This window comes from Strongylocentrotus purpuratus, unplaced genomic scaffold (assembly GCF_000002235.5).
Source record: "Strongylocentrotus purpuratus isolate Spur 01 unplaced genomic scaffold, Spur_5.0 spur5_scaffold_1, whole genome shotgun sequence".
Taxonomy (NCBI): Eukaryota; Metazoa; Echinodermata; class Echinoidea; order Camarodonta; family Strongylocentrotidae; genus Strongylocentrotus; species Strongylocentrotus purpuratus.
In genome coordinates, this window is record NW_022145594.1 from 3,774,036 (window position 1) to 3,795,849 (window position 21,814).

At 35.4% G+C, this 21,814-nt stretch overlaps 2 protein-coding genes and 2 long non-coding RNA genes across 4 annotated transcripts; 3 read left to right on the forward strand and 1 right to left on the reverse strand.

Annotated features, from left to right (window-relative positions):
* Nucleotides 1-978: 978 nt before the first annotated feature.
* Nucleotides 979-5,096, reverse strand: LOC105445626. Its single transcript, XM_011681392.2, has 4 exons — nt 4,501-5,096; nt 3,194-3,440; nt 2,236-2,278; nt 979-1,029 (listed from the first exon to the last, which is right to left on the reverse strand). Exons 1-4 carry the CDS (start codon nt 4,886-4,888, stop codon nt 979-981), a joined length of 729 nt encoding a protein of 242 aa, XP_011679694.1. The 5' UTR covers nt 4,889-5,096.
* Nucleotides 5,097-12,332: 7,236 nt separating this feature from the next.
* LOC105445627 lies at nt 12,333-15,763 on the forward strand. Its single transcript, XR_004062573.1, has 4 exons — nt 12,333-12,562; nt 13,239-13,325; nt 14,585-14,674; nt 15,704-15,763. It is a non-coding gene; the product is annotated as an uncharacterized LOC105445627 (long non-coding RNA).
* Nucleotides 15,764-16,441: 678 nt separating this feature from the next.
* LOC115921452 lies at nt 16,442-17,450 on the forward strand. Its single transcript, XR_004062869.1, has 3 exons — nt 16,442-16,531; nt 16,965-17,063; nt 17,420-17,450. It is a non-coding gene; the product is annotated as an uncharacterized LOC115921452 (long non-coding RNA).
* A 189-nt stretch (nt 17,451-17,639) lies between these two features.
* LOC115921018 lies at nt 17,640-21,161 on the forward strand. Its single transcript, XM_030977946.1, has 4 exons — nt 17,640-17,966; nt 18,941-19,444; nt 20,248-20,384; nt 20,937-21,161. Exons 2-4 carry the CDS (start codon nt 19,228-19,230, stop codon nt 21,159-21,161), a joined length of 579 nt encoding a protein of 192 aa, XP_030833806.1. The 5' UTR covers nt 17,640-17,966; nt 18,941-19,227.
* Nucleotides 21,162-21,814: the final 653 nt, after the last annotated feature.

Genomic DNA, 21,814 nt, shown 5'->3' on the forward strand with positions numbered 1-21,814 from the left:
TTTTTTTCAATTCCGTGCTGGTGTTAGAAATTTAAGACCCTGGTTTTTGCATTGCACTAAGAATACTTCGTTGTAGTGTATAAGAAATACATCGAATATCTTTTATTGTGACGGTGGCCTTTGGTAGGAGGCGTTTGGCAGTATCAAATTGTATGCATTTTATTATCACTTACCCTTTAATCTATTCTCATATAAGCCTGTATACAAAAAGAAAAGAATATAAACTTTTTTTCTATGTAAAATGTGGAATAAATAAAAACTTCAAACTTCAATCATCACCACGTCAAAATAATGATTTTGAATCAGGTTATTTTCTCATTTTTATCTTCAGCCTGACGAATCTTCATTATTTCAAACAATTTATCACGTTGATAAAGGAGGTAACAGGTGAGTTTGTTTATAATCCTTAAACGGTAGGTAGGACAATAAACTGAAGGCATATGAAGGTGTAAATCTTAACAACTTTGAATTAATACACAATTACACCGTTAAAACACACCATATACACAACAATGCGTTGATATACACTACTGTATTGATTAAATGAATAAATACATGAAGACGTGAAAAAACTTATAATATCACAAGCCAGGTTAATGTCACGCATAAACCTTTTGTATTTATGCAGGTTGGTACATTTTGTTCACGTATATGGTGTTTTGTGTCCGGTCAAATTCCTAAAATTTAATATTCTTTCCTTCCTTGGTAAATGGCATTTTGATTCTTACCTGTTGTTATACAGGCGTAGATTACGTAATAAGTCTATGGGATTATGATATTTGCTCATTAAAATGATAATCATATTATATAGCATCTATTGAAATGTTTCCTTTTTCTCTAATATTTTATATGCATGCACGTATCGTATATCAACCGAATCCTCACTGTGACTTTACAAGATATTGTGTTTTGAGACCGACCTGTTAATTCATTTGAAACATGCATGGTTTGTAGTATGAACCATTTCCGCCAAAACATCTACCCGGCCTCCGTGTTGACATGGTTGACTTCAATCATCTGACCATGGATCTACAGGTGAAAATGCAAAGATCTGACAACTCCGGATAGCAGAGCATACATCTCTCCCTCGCCGAGGCCTTGCAGAGGCAAAAACAACTGTAAAAAAAATGAACAAGTAGGAATTATAATTTTCAAAAATACAGTGTGTCCAAAGAAATATTTGTTTAAACCTAAAACAAAGGAATGTTACATTAATTTGCTTTTCTCCATAAAGTTCAAGTATTATGCTTTCAAATGATACCTTGATGCCATAAGTACATGCCTTATCAAGCAGCATCGTTTTGAAATGGCATGTAAAAAAAAACAATGTGCCAGATTTAATGGGGTAAAAACCGTTCAAACCTTAGGATCGCATGTGAACATAACTTGAAACAAAAATGAAATTTAAACCCAGTGAGAAGATCGTTTTCTTTTGCTTCTTTTAGTAATGAAGGTAAGGATAATGCCCTCATAAAATATGGTTGAGTTTTTGTTGATGGTGGGGGTAAATAAATGAAGGGCATATTGTGTACTGAAATGGTACCTGCAATCAAACAAGGAAAAATTTGGCGGGATGATTTCTTTAGTTGCTCTTAAATATATTTTTTTTTTTTGTACGCATGTGATTTTGTACGCTATAGAGATGAATCGCCCGTCACCTCCATGTATTTTAAGGATGCATGATAACGAGTTTCAATGTTACAATACAGGTATTAATCCTAATATGACCCCCTCCCCTCCAGGATTTTTCAGATTATTTTTTTGAAAATCGGACCTACAGTTACAAGGTCACATGACTTTTTGTCTTTGCATGTCAGCCCAAAAATCGCTAATTTTCGTGATTTGTGGACAAAACATATGGAAAGGTCATTTTTCCTAAAAATAGATCAAACATTGGTTATTGGGTCTTGTTTAAAGTTTAGGTGGTTGTTTTGGGATTCAAAATAGTTGAATTGTAGTCAGAAATGAAATAAAACAACGAAACAATAAAATACATAAGAAATTATCAAAAACAAGAGATAACATAAGGAATAAGTTGGCTCTTCCAAATTTGTTGTTGTATTATAATTCCAAATGGTCTAATGAATATGTGTAGTGAAAGAGAAGACTTCAATATCAATAATATATGATTTATGGGTACAAATGTGACTTATGACCTTATTTGGATAAATTACCATAAATATGCATATAAGTGAATTAATTTTTTTTTTGAAATTATCATAGTATTCTGTACACTTCACTTGACATGTTTACTGCAAGCTGTCTGTAGTCAGCATACCTAAATAATGCAAATAGAAACAGGAAAGAAAAATCAGATTTCCTGAACAAGCAAATCTTCACTTGGGTAATTCTATTAAACAAGTCAACGCAAAGCATACGTAGCATCCCCTCTAAGCTTGCAGGGTTCAAATGGCCTATATACAGTACGTCAGAACTAGTTACCTTCTTTGGACTATACTAGTATATTACTAGCTTGGAAATTACCACATTTTCGCATATATACATGTAATTTGGTATTTTCGCATATTTAATGAGCTACCTTTCACCTTTGACCTACATAATCTGAAATCGAAATTAGGCTGTATTTTGATACCAATGTACCTTCATATCAAATTTCATTTAAATCTATCAAACATTACTTAAGTTATCGATCGGAAACCAGATTTGTTACAGAAGGACAGACGGTGCGTTACTATATCCCCTCCGACTTCGTCAGCGAGAGGATAATGAAAAGTGGACATTGCCTTTTCTTCTTTTCAAGAAAGAGAATAACTTGAAAATAGCAAAATTGAGATTTAGAAGTACATGTAAATTTACAAAATAATTTAAAACTACCTATACAATGTATGCAGAGTAACAACACCCATCCACGATGCCCTGCTGAGAAAAGTCTTCTTTTTTTTCCGTTAAAAAAACAAAATGCAATTTTCCTTACAACCACTGGAAGTAAAAACATAAAATTCATCTACAGTAAGTTATTGGCCAAAGCAATTTGCCTTTAATAATGGGCTTTATTCTATTTTCAAGAAATTGCATGTTGAATATTTGAATATAAAAAGGGTATATGTTGGTGATCTCAAGGTTATACTCTGCATATCGCAAGGATATGCAGTAATGTTGTGTGACGTCATCAACCCTACAGTGAATTAACAGGTTAGCGAGATATATAACTAAATAGTGCACTTTCACTTACTTCACATCTGTTGACAGATCCTTGGCTGCCATAAACAGTGGGTATCCACCCAGGACTATAAACTTGTCCTGGGGGGACACTCTGCCAGGCCATGGTCCTGTGGCCATTACAGGGATGAGCGGTAGCTGACCTGGCTTGTTATCCCTGAGAATGTTTTTGATGTTGTTCACTTGGTCTTCTGACACCTTCTTTGTTAGCATCCCCTCTGGGGCTTTCAGCAACTGGTCCACAAAGACTTTGAACAGTCCTATTGAAATCAGGAAGAATCAAGTAAATATGTTATAATTACCTAATAAGCATTTTCTGCTAAATCAACACGACACCAGACATACTTTCCAAGTATTTCTTTGCAAGGGAGAACAAAAATGATGATGTAAATGTGTCTTTTCCCCTTTCTATACACAATAGTTCACTGAATAATGGGGAATGGCTATATGCCCTAGAATCTAGGAATAGAAAAGGTGATGTTACACATATTTAGAGCAAATTAATTATATGATATTGGATGGCCTTGAGGTCAATACAAGGAAATATTGGATGAGGTATGCCAACAGGTCAAAGACTTGTCCAATATTGTTTTGATATTTAGTTTGGCCGAATTAACTTGTTCAGCATCAATCCGATATCAAATTTTCTAATATTAAGCCAATTTCATTCAGTTTTGAAGTTGCATACTTAATTTGGATGATCTGATAAGCAAACTTAACATGGTTTGATTTTTTTTTTTTTTTTTTTTTTGGGGGGGGGGGTGAAATTATGTGGCTGATCAAATATTTCATGTTTTTGAAATAAACCTCATAATCATGTTCATAGATACAATAACAAAATTGGAAGTTGAATCTATGGGAAACTACTAGTGGTGACACTAAGATCATCAAAACAATTTGGGAGACAAATCTTACTATCTTTCGCACAAAATAGCTACAGGTTATTTCATTCCACATTCTGATATAAAAAATGTAATGTGGATCTGGCTGTGCATACCCTTTGTCTAGCTTTGCACGTTTGAAGACTTTGAAGACTTCCGAGGGGCTACATGCCCAATATTATTAAAACTGTACTTCCTTGACAGAGAATATTGGTTAAGTTCAACAAACTGTGTAAGTAGGTCAAGGTTTAAAAGTATCACAACAAAAAAACAAATATGTTTGGTCCGTGTCTTCTGTAGGAATTATGATAATTATTTCCAATTGGTCAAATACATCTGTACAATCTACTGAGGTTTAAACAAGGCAACTGATCGTATGAATGAAATTAAGGCTAAAGAATTTTTTTTTAATTAAAAAAAAAAAAACTTTGAAATTCACCTTTGCACTTTGCTTCAACGGAGAAGCTGTTCTCCTTGTTATTTTCGGATCTGGCTCGTTTGCCACGCTCAGAAGATCCTTGCTTTCTGGATCTTTTCCGGGGGATTGGTGTGCTGCTCATGAGTGGCGGGGTGTGGTGTGGCTCGGTGTTATCGGAATGGGTGAAGATGGACTGGGAGTTGTCGGACTGGGAGCTGGTGGACTGGGTGTTGTCTGGCTGGGTGTTGTCGGACTGGGAGCTGGTGGACTGGGTGTTGTCTGGTTGGGTGTTGTCGGACTGGGACTCAGAGTCAGGGATGATGGTCACTTCTGGTATCTGGGTGGCAGCTTTGAACCCCTCCACTAGTGCCTCAACCCCCTCTGTTGGAAACTCTTCCGTGCTCGCCATCTGCCCTATCTTGGCCTTAATACCTTTGTTCCCTGCACAGATAAACTTGAATAAAGCAAGAAAAAAGAAGCATTCAAATATTTGAAGATATTTTTGTTCTAGTTTTTTGTTTCCAACTTCAAGTAAAACTCATTTAACTGATGTGTAAAATGCTGAACAGACGAACTTTCCTATATGTGCAAACATGATTCAAAATGGTACATCACATCCCTAGACTGCTTCCAGTATATTTCTTTCAACAACCTTAAAGGTAATACAAAGTTTTGGGAAATTTTGAAAATTGGGTAAATAGTGATTCTTTACTATTTTGATATATTTGGATGCCCCTGTGGATGTTTTATAAGCACTAGAAATTTTAGTCCCCAAAACCCAGCTTTCGAGAAAAATTGAATATAAAAATTTACCGGTGCTTCCGGTAAATTTTGATAAAATTTCAAATAGCGCCTACGGCCGTACAATGGTAGCTGCGACCAAAATCTCAGAATATGTAGTTGTGATATATAGTTTCCAAACGGGAATAGCTAACCGGTCGATTTTAGTCAAGAAACATTGTTTTATAGCTTAATTAATATCTTGACCATGAGAGGGAGCTATACAACATAAAGAGTGTATTATTTAAATTCAATCGGTATTTTCATCGATGTGACTCCGATAGAAGCCAGATTGAAAGCAGTATAAGCGTAATAATTATAGTATAATTGCTTGGCTATTCATGATTCATTAATTTGTTTTGAGCTACCGTGAGAATTAAGCACGAATACGTTGTTGTTGTTTAGTAGTCTGTATTTCAGACAATATTAATCAACTCAATTGACACGATTCGAATGTGTCCGAAAATGAGTTTTAATCAGGCCAGCCTACGAGAGTGGTATATATTAGCCCATGAATGAGTCTGCTGTGCTATAATACAGTTTACAGTGCTACCGAACCAAATGAATTTAAACTATAAGTAAATTATGATAGTTGTACGCTAAAACTGACCAATATAAATTGAATAAAGGTCTACTTCTAAGCTATCAAATATATAGTATGAAACAATTGGGGGTTGAGCAGCTTAGAACAAATGTTTAAAATATCAAATTATTCACTATTATGGTTGGTAACATTTTTAAAGTCTGTTCCTCTTTCTTTTTGTTCATTTACTTGTCTTCTCCTTTCTCTTTTTCGATCGTTGTTATTTTTCTTCTTCTTTTTATGCTTCTTTTTGACCCGGATACATGGCATTTGGGAAATATTTCCACACTATGAGAAATGGGTCATTTATACATAAGGGTCATTATTCATATTAGACCCGCTAAATTCATAATATGAGGGGAGGTTCGCTATTCATAATACAAAATCGGGATCGTTACATAATCAAGGGGTCCCTATTCATAGTAATACGAGAAGAGGGTGCCTATTCATACGAGAAGAGTATTAAAGGTTTGAAACATGAATTACGTAATTTATATTTTCTAGGCGTAACACTCCCCTCCCCGACCGAGGGGGGGGGGGTCTAGGGGGCGTGAGTGCGCACACCCCTCTCCCTTTTTTACTTTTTTATTTACTTATTCAAAAATGCTTCAAAAGAAGGTCTCACAATTCTTTTTGTATACATGAACTCGGTATGTGAAGAAAGCTGAGAGTTCACCTCTTTTTAGTAGACTCGATCATAGTAAAGAAAAATAAAACATTAATTGTCAATAAAGAGATACTAGATTTAAAGGTTTTAAATTTTTAGTCCAAGTGCGGGTCCAAGTGTTTATTATTATAATTATGATATCATTTAAAGAGCTTTAATTGAGTACACACACTCAGTCATGTACACCCATACTTTGTATTACCTTTCACTGCTGTATGCAGTCTGACTCTTCTGAATTTTGTATATTGTTTGGATACTGTCTTTAGGAAAAGGAAGTTTTCTTTTTAAATTGAAATTAAGGTTGATGAAAGTTGAAAGGCAGACATAACAGAAGTAATAGAGGTAACCATAACAATGAAAAATCAGTATGATTTTGAGAATTATAGAAGGCATGGTAACTCAATCATGAAGCTAAACTTTGCAGACTATTATGGGACTAAAGTGAAACCAAATAAGTACGTTTTGAAACGTATTGGGAGAAAGATCACGTGACGATTATTTGTTTCATCATCGGATTCTAACCAAGGTGGCGGATCCAGGGGGGGGGGGCGGCCCCACCATTGGCAAATATATATATATATATATATATATATATATATATTAAGACGGGCCCCCACCCCTGGAAAACAAAACAGTATTAAACAAATGACGGGCACCCACCTAGTGGCAAAAAAAAAGACGGTAAAAAAGATGGTTACCACAATTTTACCTTATTTCTTTGTGTTAAAAAGGTGGGGGGGGGGGAACCATTTTGTTTTTAGTACTCATTCCCCCCCCCCCCCAAAAGGTAAGCGTACACTTTTTTTCTTTTTTTTGAGCCAAAAAAAATCGCAACGACTCAGCCAGCCGAAATGTCGCTCAGTGGCGGGGGGGGGGGGGGGGGGGGGGGGGGGGGGGGAAGAAAAAAAAACACCCCCTAAAGAAATCTCCGGGTGAAAATTCAAATACACCCCTTTTTTTACAATAATCTCGGGCCGGACTTTGTCGCACGGAAAAGTACCCTTTTACCGGACATTTTGGCAACACGCATGCGGTCATTTCGAAACCTGAGTGGGGGGGGGGGGGGGGGGGGGGGGGGGGGGGAGGGGGGCGGGGAAAGGGGTCCTATAAAAACATTCATTTTATGACGTCAACAAGTTAATATTAGAGGATTATGTTATAGGTCTAGTTTGGTCTTAACGGTATATCTTCTTTTATCGTATTTGTTTACGAACCGTGATCATTGTTGAAGTCTACTGATCGATCGATGTTAATATACTATATTGATATAACCAGTCTCTCTTTTATGTAAAGATTATATCATTGGTTTTGAGGAAAATGAACTTAATCTTGAAGTTGAGAAACTATGTGGCTATTGTTTAGCGCGCGCTCCATGCATATGCCGATCAATGACCAGTTAAGTTCGACCATGGATTATCGTAATCCGAGCGGACGTATATAATTGCTCTATTGTTCGTGAATTTGGCCTGGCCGATTGCAGGCTATAGGCCTTAGCAAAGAGTTTGTAATATCCTCCTTGGCCTGGCGTTAGCAGCTGCATTTTATTTGCGTGGTGCCCGATCTTGTCTACGAAATAAAGTCTCGATCTCTCTACAAGTACAAGTTGTACAATTAATAGTCACGTCACGTCATCGACGTCTCACCATATACGTCCACGACCACGTCAACAAAGGCTAGCTCAGACTCGATCGGACAGGGACAGTCTCAGAGGAAGAATTATGTCGTCGTTTTTATCATCAGGTAATCCAGCATCTTTTATATAAATTCTAATGACAATTACTAACTGTTTTCATTTCTCATTAAATCTAAATCAAGTTTGTTTAAAAAGAAACAGATCAGTGACAATTTAAGAAGAATCTGATAGGAATGTAAATAGAATGAGTGGATTATTTTTTTTTTACTAGTACAAGATTATTGTCTGGTACCCCCCCCCCTCTCTCTCTCTCTCTCTCTCTCTCTCTTTATGGTGTTCTTTACAAGCATGTGGAACCTGAATTGGTATTGGCATTTGAAAAATCTGCCAAATTCACGAAAAAAACTTCCTTTTCTTGGTATTTGAGAAGGAAAATAAATCAAGACTTTCACTTGGATGTATCTTTTATCAAAAAATGACATTTAAGTTGGCAACAATTTATCTGAGTAATGGCAATACTCAGTACATACATGTACATGCAAAGTTCTTCCTTGTGTTTTTAATTAATTCTATCAATTAAAATAATTCTGTTACTTGTAAGAGGGACTTTTTATGGCTAAATTGCTCTTCTTTTAAAAGTATAACACACTGTATAAAAAAATGTCTGGTCACAGGCTTTCTTCTCACACCCCTTCCCCCTGAAACAATGGGAAGAGATTATAGGGCTGCATGCAGTACACCAATCCAATAAAGCCTTTAAAGGCTCTCACAATTCAAAGCTTTCCCAAATTCTTAACTTCCTTTCTCTTTGAATACATGAACTTGGCATGTGAAGAAAGCTGAGGGATTATCTTAGTACACTTAGTAAAGAAAGAAAATGTTAATTGTCAATTTAGAGATACTAGATTTATAAGTTTGAAAAGTTAATCCAAGTGTTTACTACATGTATTATATGATTATGATATTATTTCAAGAGTTGTAATCGAGTACACACACACACAGTCATGTACTCTGAGTTTTGTATATTGTTTGGATAATTAAGGAAAAGCATGTTTTCTTTTTAAATTAAAATGAAGGTTGATGAAAGTTTAAGGCAGCCGTAATGGAAGAAAATTGCAGGTAGTTAGAGAATAACGAAAAGTCTATATGATTTGTAAACTGCACCAAAACAATTGAGATACACAGAAGTTCATGTACAAACTATGTGGCTTCATAAGGGATAAAGAGTAAATTAAAGCCATGGTCTAACTGGTACAAAAGACAACATCCAATGCAAAACTGTAACATTATTAGATCTATGTGTGCAATATAAGTCATAAAAACAACTTCATCTTAATAGGGGCATTCGCATGCTCCCAAAAGGCAAGATTCTGATCGTGATCAGAATGTCGCTTTTACTGCAATCATTCACATGTCTGAAAAAAAATCTCAATAGCAACTAGAGACCAGAGTCTGATTTGAATTTTTTCTTTCAACTTCTCTGTTATTTTTCTGAGGTATTTCCTTGATTTCTTGTGTCATCTTACATGTACAGTATGTGTCTTTTTTTTTCTCCCATTGTTTAATTCTCTTTGTATTCTCCTCTCTTTCCATATGTATTTCTTTGTTTTTCATGTAATCTATCCTTGGGTCTAATTTTCTTATGTATCTACATCCTCTGCTCTTTCCTTGTGTATTTCTTTGTTTCTCTTTTTTCTCGCGTGGTACAATGTGGGATATAAAATTTCAATATTCAAATCTCATTATTCGTCACATGCACAATGCTCGGCCCCTTTAGATTTTTCCGAAAAATCAAACACTATTTTGAATTCACAAGTACATGTACGTTTGATAAAAGTTAAATCCTGATCTTGATTCAAATATCAATATTTGAACCTCAGTAAATTGTGAGTGCCCCTGTAATTTCATGCATTTTTGTTTAGATCAAGATGTAACGGTCAGATGTAGATCTAGTTTTAGATGTACCTGTAATGCAGATCTACATTGTATGTCGAAATAACAGCATCCAAGTATGTCCCTATAGATTAAAGACATTTGATGCCAGAAAGAAGATATAACATTTAAAAAAAAGTTTAGAATATTAGACATACCGGATATACATACATGTAGGTCTGACTTGGATCTTACCAATAAATACTGCCAATTTCAAACTTCCTGTATTTCAATATTTAGCTCATCTTATTTCATCTACATGTACATGTACATGCATAGCTAGGAATATCCATAACTCCTCAGTTTTCACTATGTTGTAAAATTAGTTAATTTTTGTTGAAGTTATAGAACATTATACACTGTATATCTACATTTTAATGCCCTGCATTTTCCAGTAAAATGGAATTGTCCTGGGCTTTTGTATCTTCTCCTTTGTTGTGCAAGTTTGAACAATAAAGTAATGTTTTTTTTTTTTTTTTTTACGTCTATACATTTATATATGAGTCATTCCATGAAGCTGGGGCAAAAATATGACAGTGTCCATGTAACATAGGTAAGAGATCTTCTACTATACACCTGGAAGATGAATTATCTGTTGGAAGATTTTTATGCAATAAATAATGCCCTGCCAGAATTGTTCCTGTTTTAGTTGCTTTTCTTCAAAATCTTTACTTGATACACATTCTTTTTACTAGCGTTACATGATGGACACATTCATATAACATTACATAAACTTTGGGTCTATAATACTGATTCACCATGAAACTTGAGTACTTTTACTATAAAAGACAGTTGGCTATATAGGCTGTTTATGCTAAACTCAATTTTGAGCAACGTTATTGTTACAGTTGATAGGAGACATAGTTTCTGATTTGTCACAAAACTGCCCTAACTTTCTGGACGGATCCATTGAGAATCTTCCATTTGTATTCACAATTTTGTTTGACCTATACATAGCTTCCTTAGTTGGATTTGAACAGGGGTTATCAATCTCACTTTTGTCAATCCTCTTGTATGATCCAACTCAGATTTTTCTATTTAAAAAAAGGTGAAAGCTATAGTGCACTAGAATTCTATCATTGACTCAAAAAACAAATGTTGAAAAAGTAAAACCACCTACAAATCCATTATTCCACTTTGGATAGCAAATGCAACTTGTTTCTCTTTTCTAATCAACAGTTGATACGTCTGAAGAGGAATGCATAATCCAGTTCTCGGATGTAGAAGGGCTTGATGGACATAAGGAGGGTTCTACAGAAATTTCAAGTAAGTTGTACGGTCATTTAGCAGCAGCAAATGGTTTATTGCCATTTAGTCCGGTGCCACTTGGTTCTTTACCTAGCTAACCTGTTAAATAGCATCCCCCTCTTTTTTTCAAGTTTAGAAAATTAGACATACCTATTGTATATACATGTAGGTCTAACTTGACTTGGATCTTACAGGTAAAAACTACCAATTTCACACTTTCTATATAAAATTTATATACATGTAGATGGAGAATGTACCATTAGTATCTACAATTTCTTATGGTCTATATATATCTAGTTGGATTGGAGCAGGGGTAACAGGGTTTAAATATTTAGAGCGAAAATTAGGTAGTGGACATACATGTATGCCACAATGAAGGGTAAGTAAATATCACTTATGATAGGACTTCGCTTTATTTTTATTTTTTTAATGGGAAATGTCTAACATCCAGTTAAAGTTAAATGAATCAGTATACCCGGTAGGCATTCTGCAGTAGGCACAAATGCACATAGAGCTGAGATCTTTCTCTTTATCAGAGAATACTACATCTAGGTTAAACTTGTAAATCATATTTTTAAAACCCTTGCTGCCATGGTGATTATTTTTTTAGAGATTATTTTCTCCTTCACACTTGTAAAAATGTTTTGTCAACATTTTTTTAGCTTTAATACCTTGATCTAGCTTTAAAGAGAGAGAGAGAGAGAAAGAGCACAAAAGTTATGTATAGACCAAGCAGTAGATTTCTAGACTAGATGATTCCCATTCCGTCTTTCTCCTCTCATATATTTTCAGCCAACTCTCAGTGTGGCTCTGTGGCCATACAAAAAAAGAAAGAGGAAAGTCGATGTTATTGTCATTAAGGATTTAATTTAATTGTAACAATGCTGCTTGACTGATTCAAAGGCTTTCTCAAATATATTTTTCTGCAGTTTTGGCAATTCCTGGATGAAATTAAAGCGAACATGTATTTCAATCTCATTTTTGTCAATCCTCTTGTATGATCCAACTTGGATTTTTCTATGTGAAAAACAGAAAATTGCACCAGAATCATATCATCCACTCCAAAAAAAAAAGGCTGAAAAATTAAAACCCCCTAAACCATTATTCCACTTTGGATAGCAAATGCAACTTATTTTTCTTTTCTAAACAACAGTTGATACGTCTGCAGATGAATGCATAATCCAGTTCTCGGATGTAGAAGGGCTTGATGGACATAAGGAGGGTTCTACAGAAATTTCAAGTAAGTTGTACGGTCATTTAGCAGCAGCAAATGGTTTATTGCCATTTAGTCCGGTGCCACTTTTAAATAGCATCCCCCTTATTTCAAGTTTAGAAAATAAGACATACCGGTACATATTTTATATAGGTCTAACTTGACTTGGATCTTACTGATAAATACTACCAATTTCACACTTTCTGTATACAATTTATATACATGTAGATGGAGAATCTACCATTAGTATCTACAATTTCTAATGGTCTATATATATCTAGTTGGATTGGAACAGGTTTTTTGTGGATATTTAGAGTGAAAAAAAAATAGGTATTGGACATATGACACAATGATGGGTAATTAGATGTCACTTTTTATAGGACTTGGCTATTTTGTTGTAATTGCCATTATGGATTTAATTTAATTGTAACAATGCTGCTTGACTGATTCAAAAGCTTCTCAAATATACTCTCTACAGTTTTGGCATTTCCTAGATGAAAATAAAGCGAACATGTATTTCAATCTCATTTTTGTCAATCCTCTTGTATGATCCAACTTGGATTTTTTTTGGTGAAAAACAGAAAATTGCACCAGAATCCTATCATCCACTCCAAAAAAAAAAAGGTTGAAAAAGTAAAACCACCTAAACCATTATTCCACTTTGGATAGCAAATGCAACTTATTTTTCTTTTCTTATCAACAGTTGATACATCTGAAGATGAATGCATAATCCAGTTCTCGGATGTAGAAGGGCTTGATGGACATAAGGAGGGTTCTACAGAACTTTCAAGTAAGTTGTACGGTCATTTAGCAGCAGCAAATGGTTTATTGCCATTTAGTCCGGTGCCATTTGGTCTTTTACTAAGCCTGTAAAATAGCATTTACCGGTATGTAAAATAAACCATCAAACCAAATACTGGAATCCACCATTAAACCTAGTTGTCCAAACTCCAAAATTCTGCAGCACGCAACGGTACCCTGTTAAAGAAACGCACTCCTTTCACCCCTACTCTGAAATCACTTCACTGGCTGCCAGTCAGAGATCGCCTTATTTAATAATTTTTGGTTCTGTTTTCCATTGTGTCAAAGGTTCTGCTCCGTATTACAATGTAAGTCTAGTTCACAAATACACTCCTGTCAGATCTTTACATTCATCTAACTCTGATTCTCTTGTTGTTCCAAAATCTACAAAAACATTGGGAGGAGGGGGGGGGGGACGATGAGCTTTTGCCCACGGTGGTCCTGCTCCAATTAGAAATTGCAGTTCTTCAGATTTATTCAAAAGCAATCAAAAACTTACTTGTTCAATGCTTCCCATTGATTATTGAATTCTTCTGTTGTATTTCTACTCTTTATTTTTCTCACTTCTTTATCGTACTCTGCATCTTCAACACTCTACAGAGTGAGTTTGGGATATTATAAATCATAAGAATTATTATTATATCACTTCATGCACACCTGGTTTGTTCACTAGCTAGAATACTGCATCTTGTCCAATTATCATTCAGCCTGTTAATAAGAAGGGCTAAATAATAACCACTTTGTATCCAAATTTGGTCTATTACCACTCCTTGCCATAATACAAATGGTTTACACCCAGTTATAGTCTAATACCCATTTATGGGAAGTTTTGCAAGAATCGATCACTTCAGGAAATTTGCTGTCAGACTGGCAAAAATGACCAGAACTATATTTCAAGAATCAAATTTCCTCTGATAGTTGCCAATGTGACTATCTTGATTATTGGAACTTCTGACCATTCTCTGAGGGCTCATGAGACAATTTATGTCTATTTTGCTAATCAACATGAGTGTAGGCTAAGTAGTACCCTTAGTTTATTGATTGAGGCAGAGCCATATGAAAATAGTTATAAGACGTTATGAGTGAGTCTTTCTGTACACATTGGTTGATTTTTAATGAAATATGGATGGAGTGATGAGGTGATGATACCCTTCAATAAGGGATACTTTTTCATTGATTTTGATTAGGCCTAGACATGTACATGTATGTTTATTCTGTATTATTATTATTCTGTTATTTCACACGCAGGTGCAGATATGTCTGAAGAGGAATGCAGAATCCAGTTTTCAGATGTTGAAGGGCTCGATGGACATAAGGAGGGTACTAAAATACTATCAAGTAAGTTGTATGGTCAAGTTCCTGCTCGGTACTGCTCATACCATTACTGTGTCCAATCCAGTCTATAGCATTAATGTCTTGGCATGGATGGTCATCTTATACTTTTACATCCATCTGAAAAGTCAAAGTCTGCCTCAAATATGTGGAATTTCCATAGTGCCATTTTTGCAAAGCATGCAGGGCTTAACCCTATGTTAACGGGGGGGGGGGCTCAATTTGACCCCCCCCCCCCCTGTAATAATTTAGCGACTACATCGGAACCGCAGCAGATTTAAAGTTTTCCTTTCATTACTTTTTTGTTTCGAGTCTTACGCATCTTTTGAAACAATTTTTTTGAAAATTGGACGTATTGTTACAAAGTCACATGACCTTTTGTCTTTGCATGTCAGCCTGAAAATCGCTCATTTATGCGATTTGTGTACAAAAGATATGGAAAAAAAAAAAATCCTAAAAAGAGATAAAACATTGGTTATTTGGTCTTGTTTAAAGTTTAGGTGTTTGTTTTGGTGTAAAAATAGTTGAATTGTAGTTAGAAATGAAATAAAACAACAATAAAATACATAAGTTAAAAAAACAATGAAATAACATGAGAAATTATAAAAAAACAAAAGAAAACATAAGCGATAACCTGGCTCTTCCCATTTTTTTGTTGTATTATTATTTCAAATGGTCTAACAAATATATGTAGTGAAAAAGAATGCTTAAATATGAATAATATATTATTAATAGGTAAAAATGTGAAATTGTATGACCTTATTAGCATAAATTACCATAAATATGCAAATGAGTAAATTTTTGAAACAATTGAAATATTACCATATTAACATACACTTCACTTGACATGCATGCAAATTTCTGAGGCAATCGGCCAAGATCTTTGGGGAGGGGGGTCAAAATTAATTTTGGTGCATGAATTTTAGAAAATTCACTTACTGCACCGCAAGCACATATTTAGCAGCTATGCAGTTGTTGCTGTTTTACACGAAGTTGTAATTTATTCTATGTAATTTTTCCTCTGTCTCTATTTAGTGGCCTGCATACATTTCTCCGATGTAGAAGGACTTCATGGAAATCAAACTGGAGCCAAAGGTATGTTGGTTACTTTTATGAAGCAAATTGTCGAATCAGGAAAAATGCTGCTGTTCAGCTGTCCATGGTCAAATTTTACTGATTAAGATGTCAAATTTAAGAAAACATAATATACTACAATGTGAGTATCTGTAATTAGATCTAGGCATACTGATTGCAACAATATTGAGAGTCGAATCTGGGTTTCCTTTTTCTTTTTATTAACTCTACCCCCCCCCCCCCCCCCCACTCAAAATTGCTGTCGGCAGAAAAAACGGAGAGGGAAGAGGAAAGAGAGAAGGAGAAAAGAGAAAGGAGAAGGAAAAGAGAAAATAAACCAGAAAGAAGTGAAGGATGGGAAATACATGAAGAAAAAAAGGAAAACTGGCCAATTTTTGGAAAGTTAATATTCGGGCTAAAGGCCATCAATGATGGGCAAACTATCTTTCATCACATGATTTACTTTTGACCAATCGTAGTGCAAGATTCTTTGTATGTGGAATATAATGTAAAATATTCAGGATATCAATTAATAAGTCCTTGATATGAATATTATCCTACAGAAATGTGGGTCAGCTACTTGAATTAATAAATGTGCTCATAGGAGGGCGAAAAATTTAATCAAGCAGCCTTCACATTCATTAAACCTCATTTAATGTTCAACTGTTTTCCTATTTTGTTGTTTTGCCTGTCTAGTGCCTCTTTCAGACAGTGAAGATGCAGAGGCGTTACATTTGGGAAGAACTAGGAGTAGTGGTGACCATGAAGCTATGGAAGTAGAGAATGAAGGTATAAATCAATGCAAAAAGTCTACAATAACAAAACCAACATTGCCTAACCCTCCCCTTTGAATTATTTTCATTGAGGACACATTTCTTGGAAGAGGATGTCTAGTGTAGTGAAAATGTATTTGGAAAAAAATATTGTTATCACAATTCATTACATGCATGTAATCTAGATCAATTTGTGGATGCTATTACAAACATTTTGAAATGAAAAATGAGAAAGCGAAGAGATGGGGGTGAAGGGCAATTTGGATATTACCTAATTGTTTCATTGATTTTTTCGTTCATTCACTTCACTATCAGCAAATGTGTATCGATCAGCTATGCTATGGGTATCTGGTTATAATAGATGAAAAGAAATCTTGGAACCAGAAAAATAATTTATCTTGATTAATGATCCGCTATATATGTACATTTCTTTTTTGGTCTCTGTCTAGTGCCTCTTCCAGACAGTGAAGATGCAGAGGGGTTATATTGAGGAGGAGCTAGCAGCAATGGTGGTCAACATGATGACGCTATGGAAGTTGAGAATGAAGGTATAAAGCAATGCAAAATCTGAAACAACAAAATGTAGATTGCCTAAATATATCCCTTTTCAGTATCAATTTATTTCTATTCTGAGAAGAGGGTGTTTGTGTCTCGCAAGAATAAAATTGTGTTCACTATTTGACATTTTCTGGAGTCAACCCTAAATATTACTGATAAGTGAAATGCTAACTTGAGTTCTGGTCATGGGGTTGAATTGCCTCAGAAACTGTTAAATAATGTTTCTGCATAGGTAAATTTGTTGCTAACAGGAATACTCATGAGATGGATCATCTCTAATATTTGATTATACCCCTGTTTGGATATCATTTCAGTCTTATACTTAAGGTTATTCAATTTCCTCCAGGTGATCTTGATGATCTTGATGATGATACAGGCTAGGGATGACATTCTCAGAAGAGAGCATAGCAGAATTGAAACGTATTAAGGCGGATGTCCAAGATGAAGGTATGCTTTTTTTCGAGTTCGAGTTGTGATACGTATGATTATTATTAATTTGAGGCCTCTGAACTGTGCAATTAAATACGCATATTTTGCCTACTTTTGGTGGCAGTGGGTTCACTGATCCAGTGATCATAGATGGGATGGACCAGAAGTCTACATCAATACCACACTTTGTGCAGGAGGCAAAGTCAACAAATGGGGCCTGGAAATTGCCAACGCATGTCACCGGGGGTATAGTCCATGGTCGTGGCCAACATGCGTTCATCGATTTGAACGAATTTCCCCATGATCCCAACCTCACTATAGTCCTCCTGAGGATACTCCAAAAATATGCCTCCAACTTGCCCAAAGTCCTGTACCTCCAGCTAGATAATTGTGGCCGAGAAAACAAAAACAAATACGTTTTTGCCTTCCTGAGCCTTCTTGTAGAGCTCGAAGTCTTCAAAAAGGTAAACAACAGAAATATCAAAGTAATACCAATCATTCATTGATAGCTTGATAGGGTGGGTGGTGATTGGGGGTTACCTAAGTTGTCCTCAATCTTACAGTATGCGAAGAGGACAATGAGGTTACCCCCCACCACCGCCCCCCCCCAAAAAAAAAAAAATGAATAAATAAATAAATAAAAAATAAATAATAATAATAATAATAATAATAATAATTTTTTTTTTTTATTAAAAAAATAAAAAATAATAATAATAATAATAATTTTAAAAAATAATATATATATACTGTACTTCTTTACACATTACACATCTTACATATGTGTTGGAAGCAAATACAGGATTTTACATAAACTGGGCTTGATATTTTCTCATCAGCATCAAGGCTGTGCTTGTTCTAAACAAACATTGAGGCAGATCATGCAAGCCAGGAAACGGCCATACTCGGCCATGGTTTTCAATCTCATTGAAGGAACACTCAATTTGGTATGGGACCTACTAGATGCAAAAAGGAAAGGACATTTTGACCATATCCTTGACCCTATTCAACACTGTTTACCTTTTAAGGCCAATTAATTGTTGTTACACCTAGGCTCAAATCAATTTTGTCAGATTTCAGAATCTTAAAGGGAAAAAGAAACTCTCCTTATAAAAAACTTTTTTGGAAAGCCAATTTATGTCATACATCTTGCCCAATGTTAAGGCTCACCAAATTTGAAAGCAATTTCCAATAAATGGCTCTATCAACAGATACAAAATTTTGCACTATGATGTGAGCTAATTAACACTTACTCTGAAGAGAAAGGACAATTTTTCCTGAGATAAGCATTAATATTGGGTAATTTTATGTTTGTCAGTTTTGATCTCCAATACAGTCCCTTGCACAAGCATGCACTCATTGAGCCATTGGAAAATGTGGAAAAATTTGGTTTAAAAAAACAAAACCTAATGACATATATCTATTTTCTTTTTGCAATCAGGTGAAGGTGAGTTTCCTAATGGTGGGTCATACCCATGAGGATATTGATCAATTTTTTCACGTGTATCAACAAGGCTTAAGAAAACCAACGTCCCAACTCTGGATGCACTGCTCGACACAATCCCCAAATCCTTCAACAAGGGAGTGACAACAGCAGAGAGGTTGCAGCCAATATACAGCAGCAAGGAGTGGCTTGGTCCATGCCTTGAGGACATCAGCCAGCATAGCAGACCTCATGTCTTCCGGATCACAAAGGGTCTAGATGGTCGTGCACTCATATCAACAAAGATGTGGTCATCCTCCCCTGAATGGATTTCTCCATGCGGTTCCCCTCATCTCCTGACTCACCACCCAGATGGAATACCAACCATCATCACGCCAAACTTCCAGAAGGTGGATCTTCCTCGTCTTGGCAAACAAATTATGAAGATGAAGCCATTCTTGACAGCTGAGGCAATGGAAACTTGGAGGTCAACACTCGACCAGCTTCATTTAGAAGACAGAGGTACTTGAAAGATTAATTTTGAATTTACATGTATTGATTTAAGGTAATCTATGTTTCAAAAGGAATATTTAAATAGACGATGTTAGGTTTCTGTAAGAAATAATTCTCTCATGTCCATTTTTCATCCTATTCCCATTGGGAAAGGGTCATACAATGATAATGACATCATGTTTGAATAGCTCACACCACAGTATATAGCCCTACACGCACTTCCAAAGTGGTTTATTACATTCCCCTAGATTTATGTCCAGCTCTAGCCGCTGTTATCAGCGCATGGTACATTTCAAGGAATGAAACCGCCAATGCAACACCTGGGTCAATAAAGACAACTGTAGATTGAAGGCCTTGTCAAAGGACCTATGCACCAAGCAGAGACCCTCATCCTCCTTATTGCGTGTATAGTGTTTTGACACATTTTTCTTTCAATTTAAATTCCTTGCCCTGAAAATGGCAATTGTTATAAAATTGTGAAAGTACTGACCTTTTGAATGAAAAATGCCATTAAAGATAAATAAAATTATGAATATGTAGAGGTAATGAAATTCTCTTTTTTATTATTAATTTTCCTCCGATACTTAAAAGTTATAATTTAAATTCTGTTTTACTGACACATTCACTTGTGTCTTTACTAAGTTTTTCAATTGCAGCAGATGGTGGTGATGCTATCTTGTCAACTTAGTTAACTGAATGTTACAATAATTCAGTGTAAATACTGTAAATCTAGATGATTTTATTTTTAAAGTTGATATTAAAGAGACAAAATGGTTTATATATTTTGTTTGTGTTTTTGTTGTTGTATGAAGGTGAAGCAGAATTCTACTGTCACTGGCCATTGATGGATCTTCTGCTCACCGAAGAACATGAGAATGAGCTCTGCCTACAACTCTCTGGGTCTTCAAGCACATATCAATCAGAGGTAGAAGAGGAAGTTCCATGTCAAGTGAGTTTAAAGCAGATATCTTTTTATGTCTCCACCGTTCCATTTCTTTCGATTTTAATAATAGCATTATATTTTACATTGTCCTGATAGTGTAAGACCATTCACCATGAATTTATTGCATGGAGTGATGATATACAATGCTGAGGTTTTTGTTAAGGGTAATTTAGCAAATCCTATCATCAATATGTTGACCAATCTCCCCATGTAATATGCCTTGTGAAATTCAAAAATAGTAGTGTTATAAAAAAGGACTGTTACAAAGTAGTCGTGGCAGACATTAATTGTTTATAAATAAATTGAAATTTACTTATTCTTAATGATCCTCCCCCACAATAGTACTATCTCAGATCTGCTGATAAAAATATGTCCATGAGGAGTGAATAGATAGAACATCATTAACATAAGGTAATTAAAAGTGGTGAATTGTCATTAATAATCTAATAATGTAATGCTGCCAAGACTTAACTATTATTTGGACTGTGTGCAATTTTGAATAGAAAAGAAATTTGTTAATAATTTCATATGATACCCTTTGCCTCTCAACTATTCCAGGTCTACATCGGCCAAAAAAAGAAAAAAACAAAATCCGTTCTGACATCAGAGGGAAACATGAGGGCGTTCTATCTGGACAAATACCACCACGAATGGCCCCAGATTGGCAGAGTAGTAGACACCATACCAGGAGAGCTACATGTACATTGGTACACTGGTACTGCCACATCACAGTGGGACCCACTCACAATTTCAACATCAGGAGAGCAACAAGCGTGGTTATAGAGTGGGTCCCGGAGTCTGCTGTCATCACTGCCCCATTTGAACTTACAAGAACATCTAAACTATCAGGTGAAATGCAAGCAGAGCTCAAGGAATTAAGGGATAAATACATAGTTTGATTTCAGGATAACGGACAGTGTTTGTCAGGGGCATGGATTCTTAAGATATAAGCAAAATGCAATATGTCCACAGAGGTGGTTCAGTAAAACGCTGTTTATTCTCCAACTGTTTACAACAGTTTTAATTCATTTTTATTTTGGACATTGTTAGGAATCGGTATAGAGTGTAGCGATTCGAACGCGTCAAATTCATTTATTAAAAAAAAAATTCAACATTAAGAAGATATATGAATACAAACATTTCTGATCACCTACCGAACTACCATTCGTCAAAAATGTACGAACGTATGATTACGAGTTCTGTTTTCTAGGCGCGAATAATGGCGCTATTTCAACCCCATTTCATTTTATTAGATCGGTATTTATCGATTACAAAGATTGACCATGGACATAGTGATACGTTTGAAATTGAAAAAATGTAGTGTTCGTTTCAAGAAATTACCAGTTGAAGAATAGTACGCGCCCGCCCATACAAATTTGGGTTACAAAATTACACAACTTCACTGATGAGGAGGACCATTTTGCATGCGTTTTAGA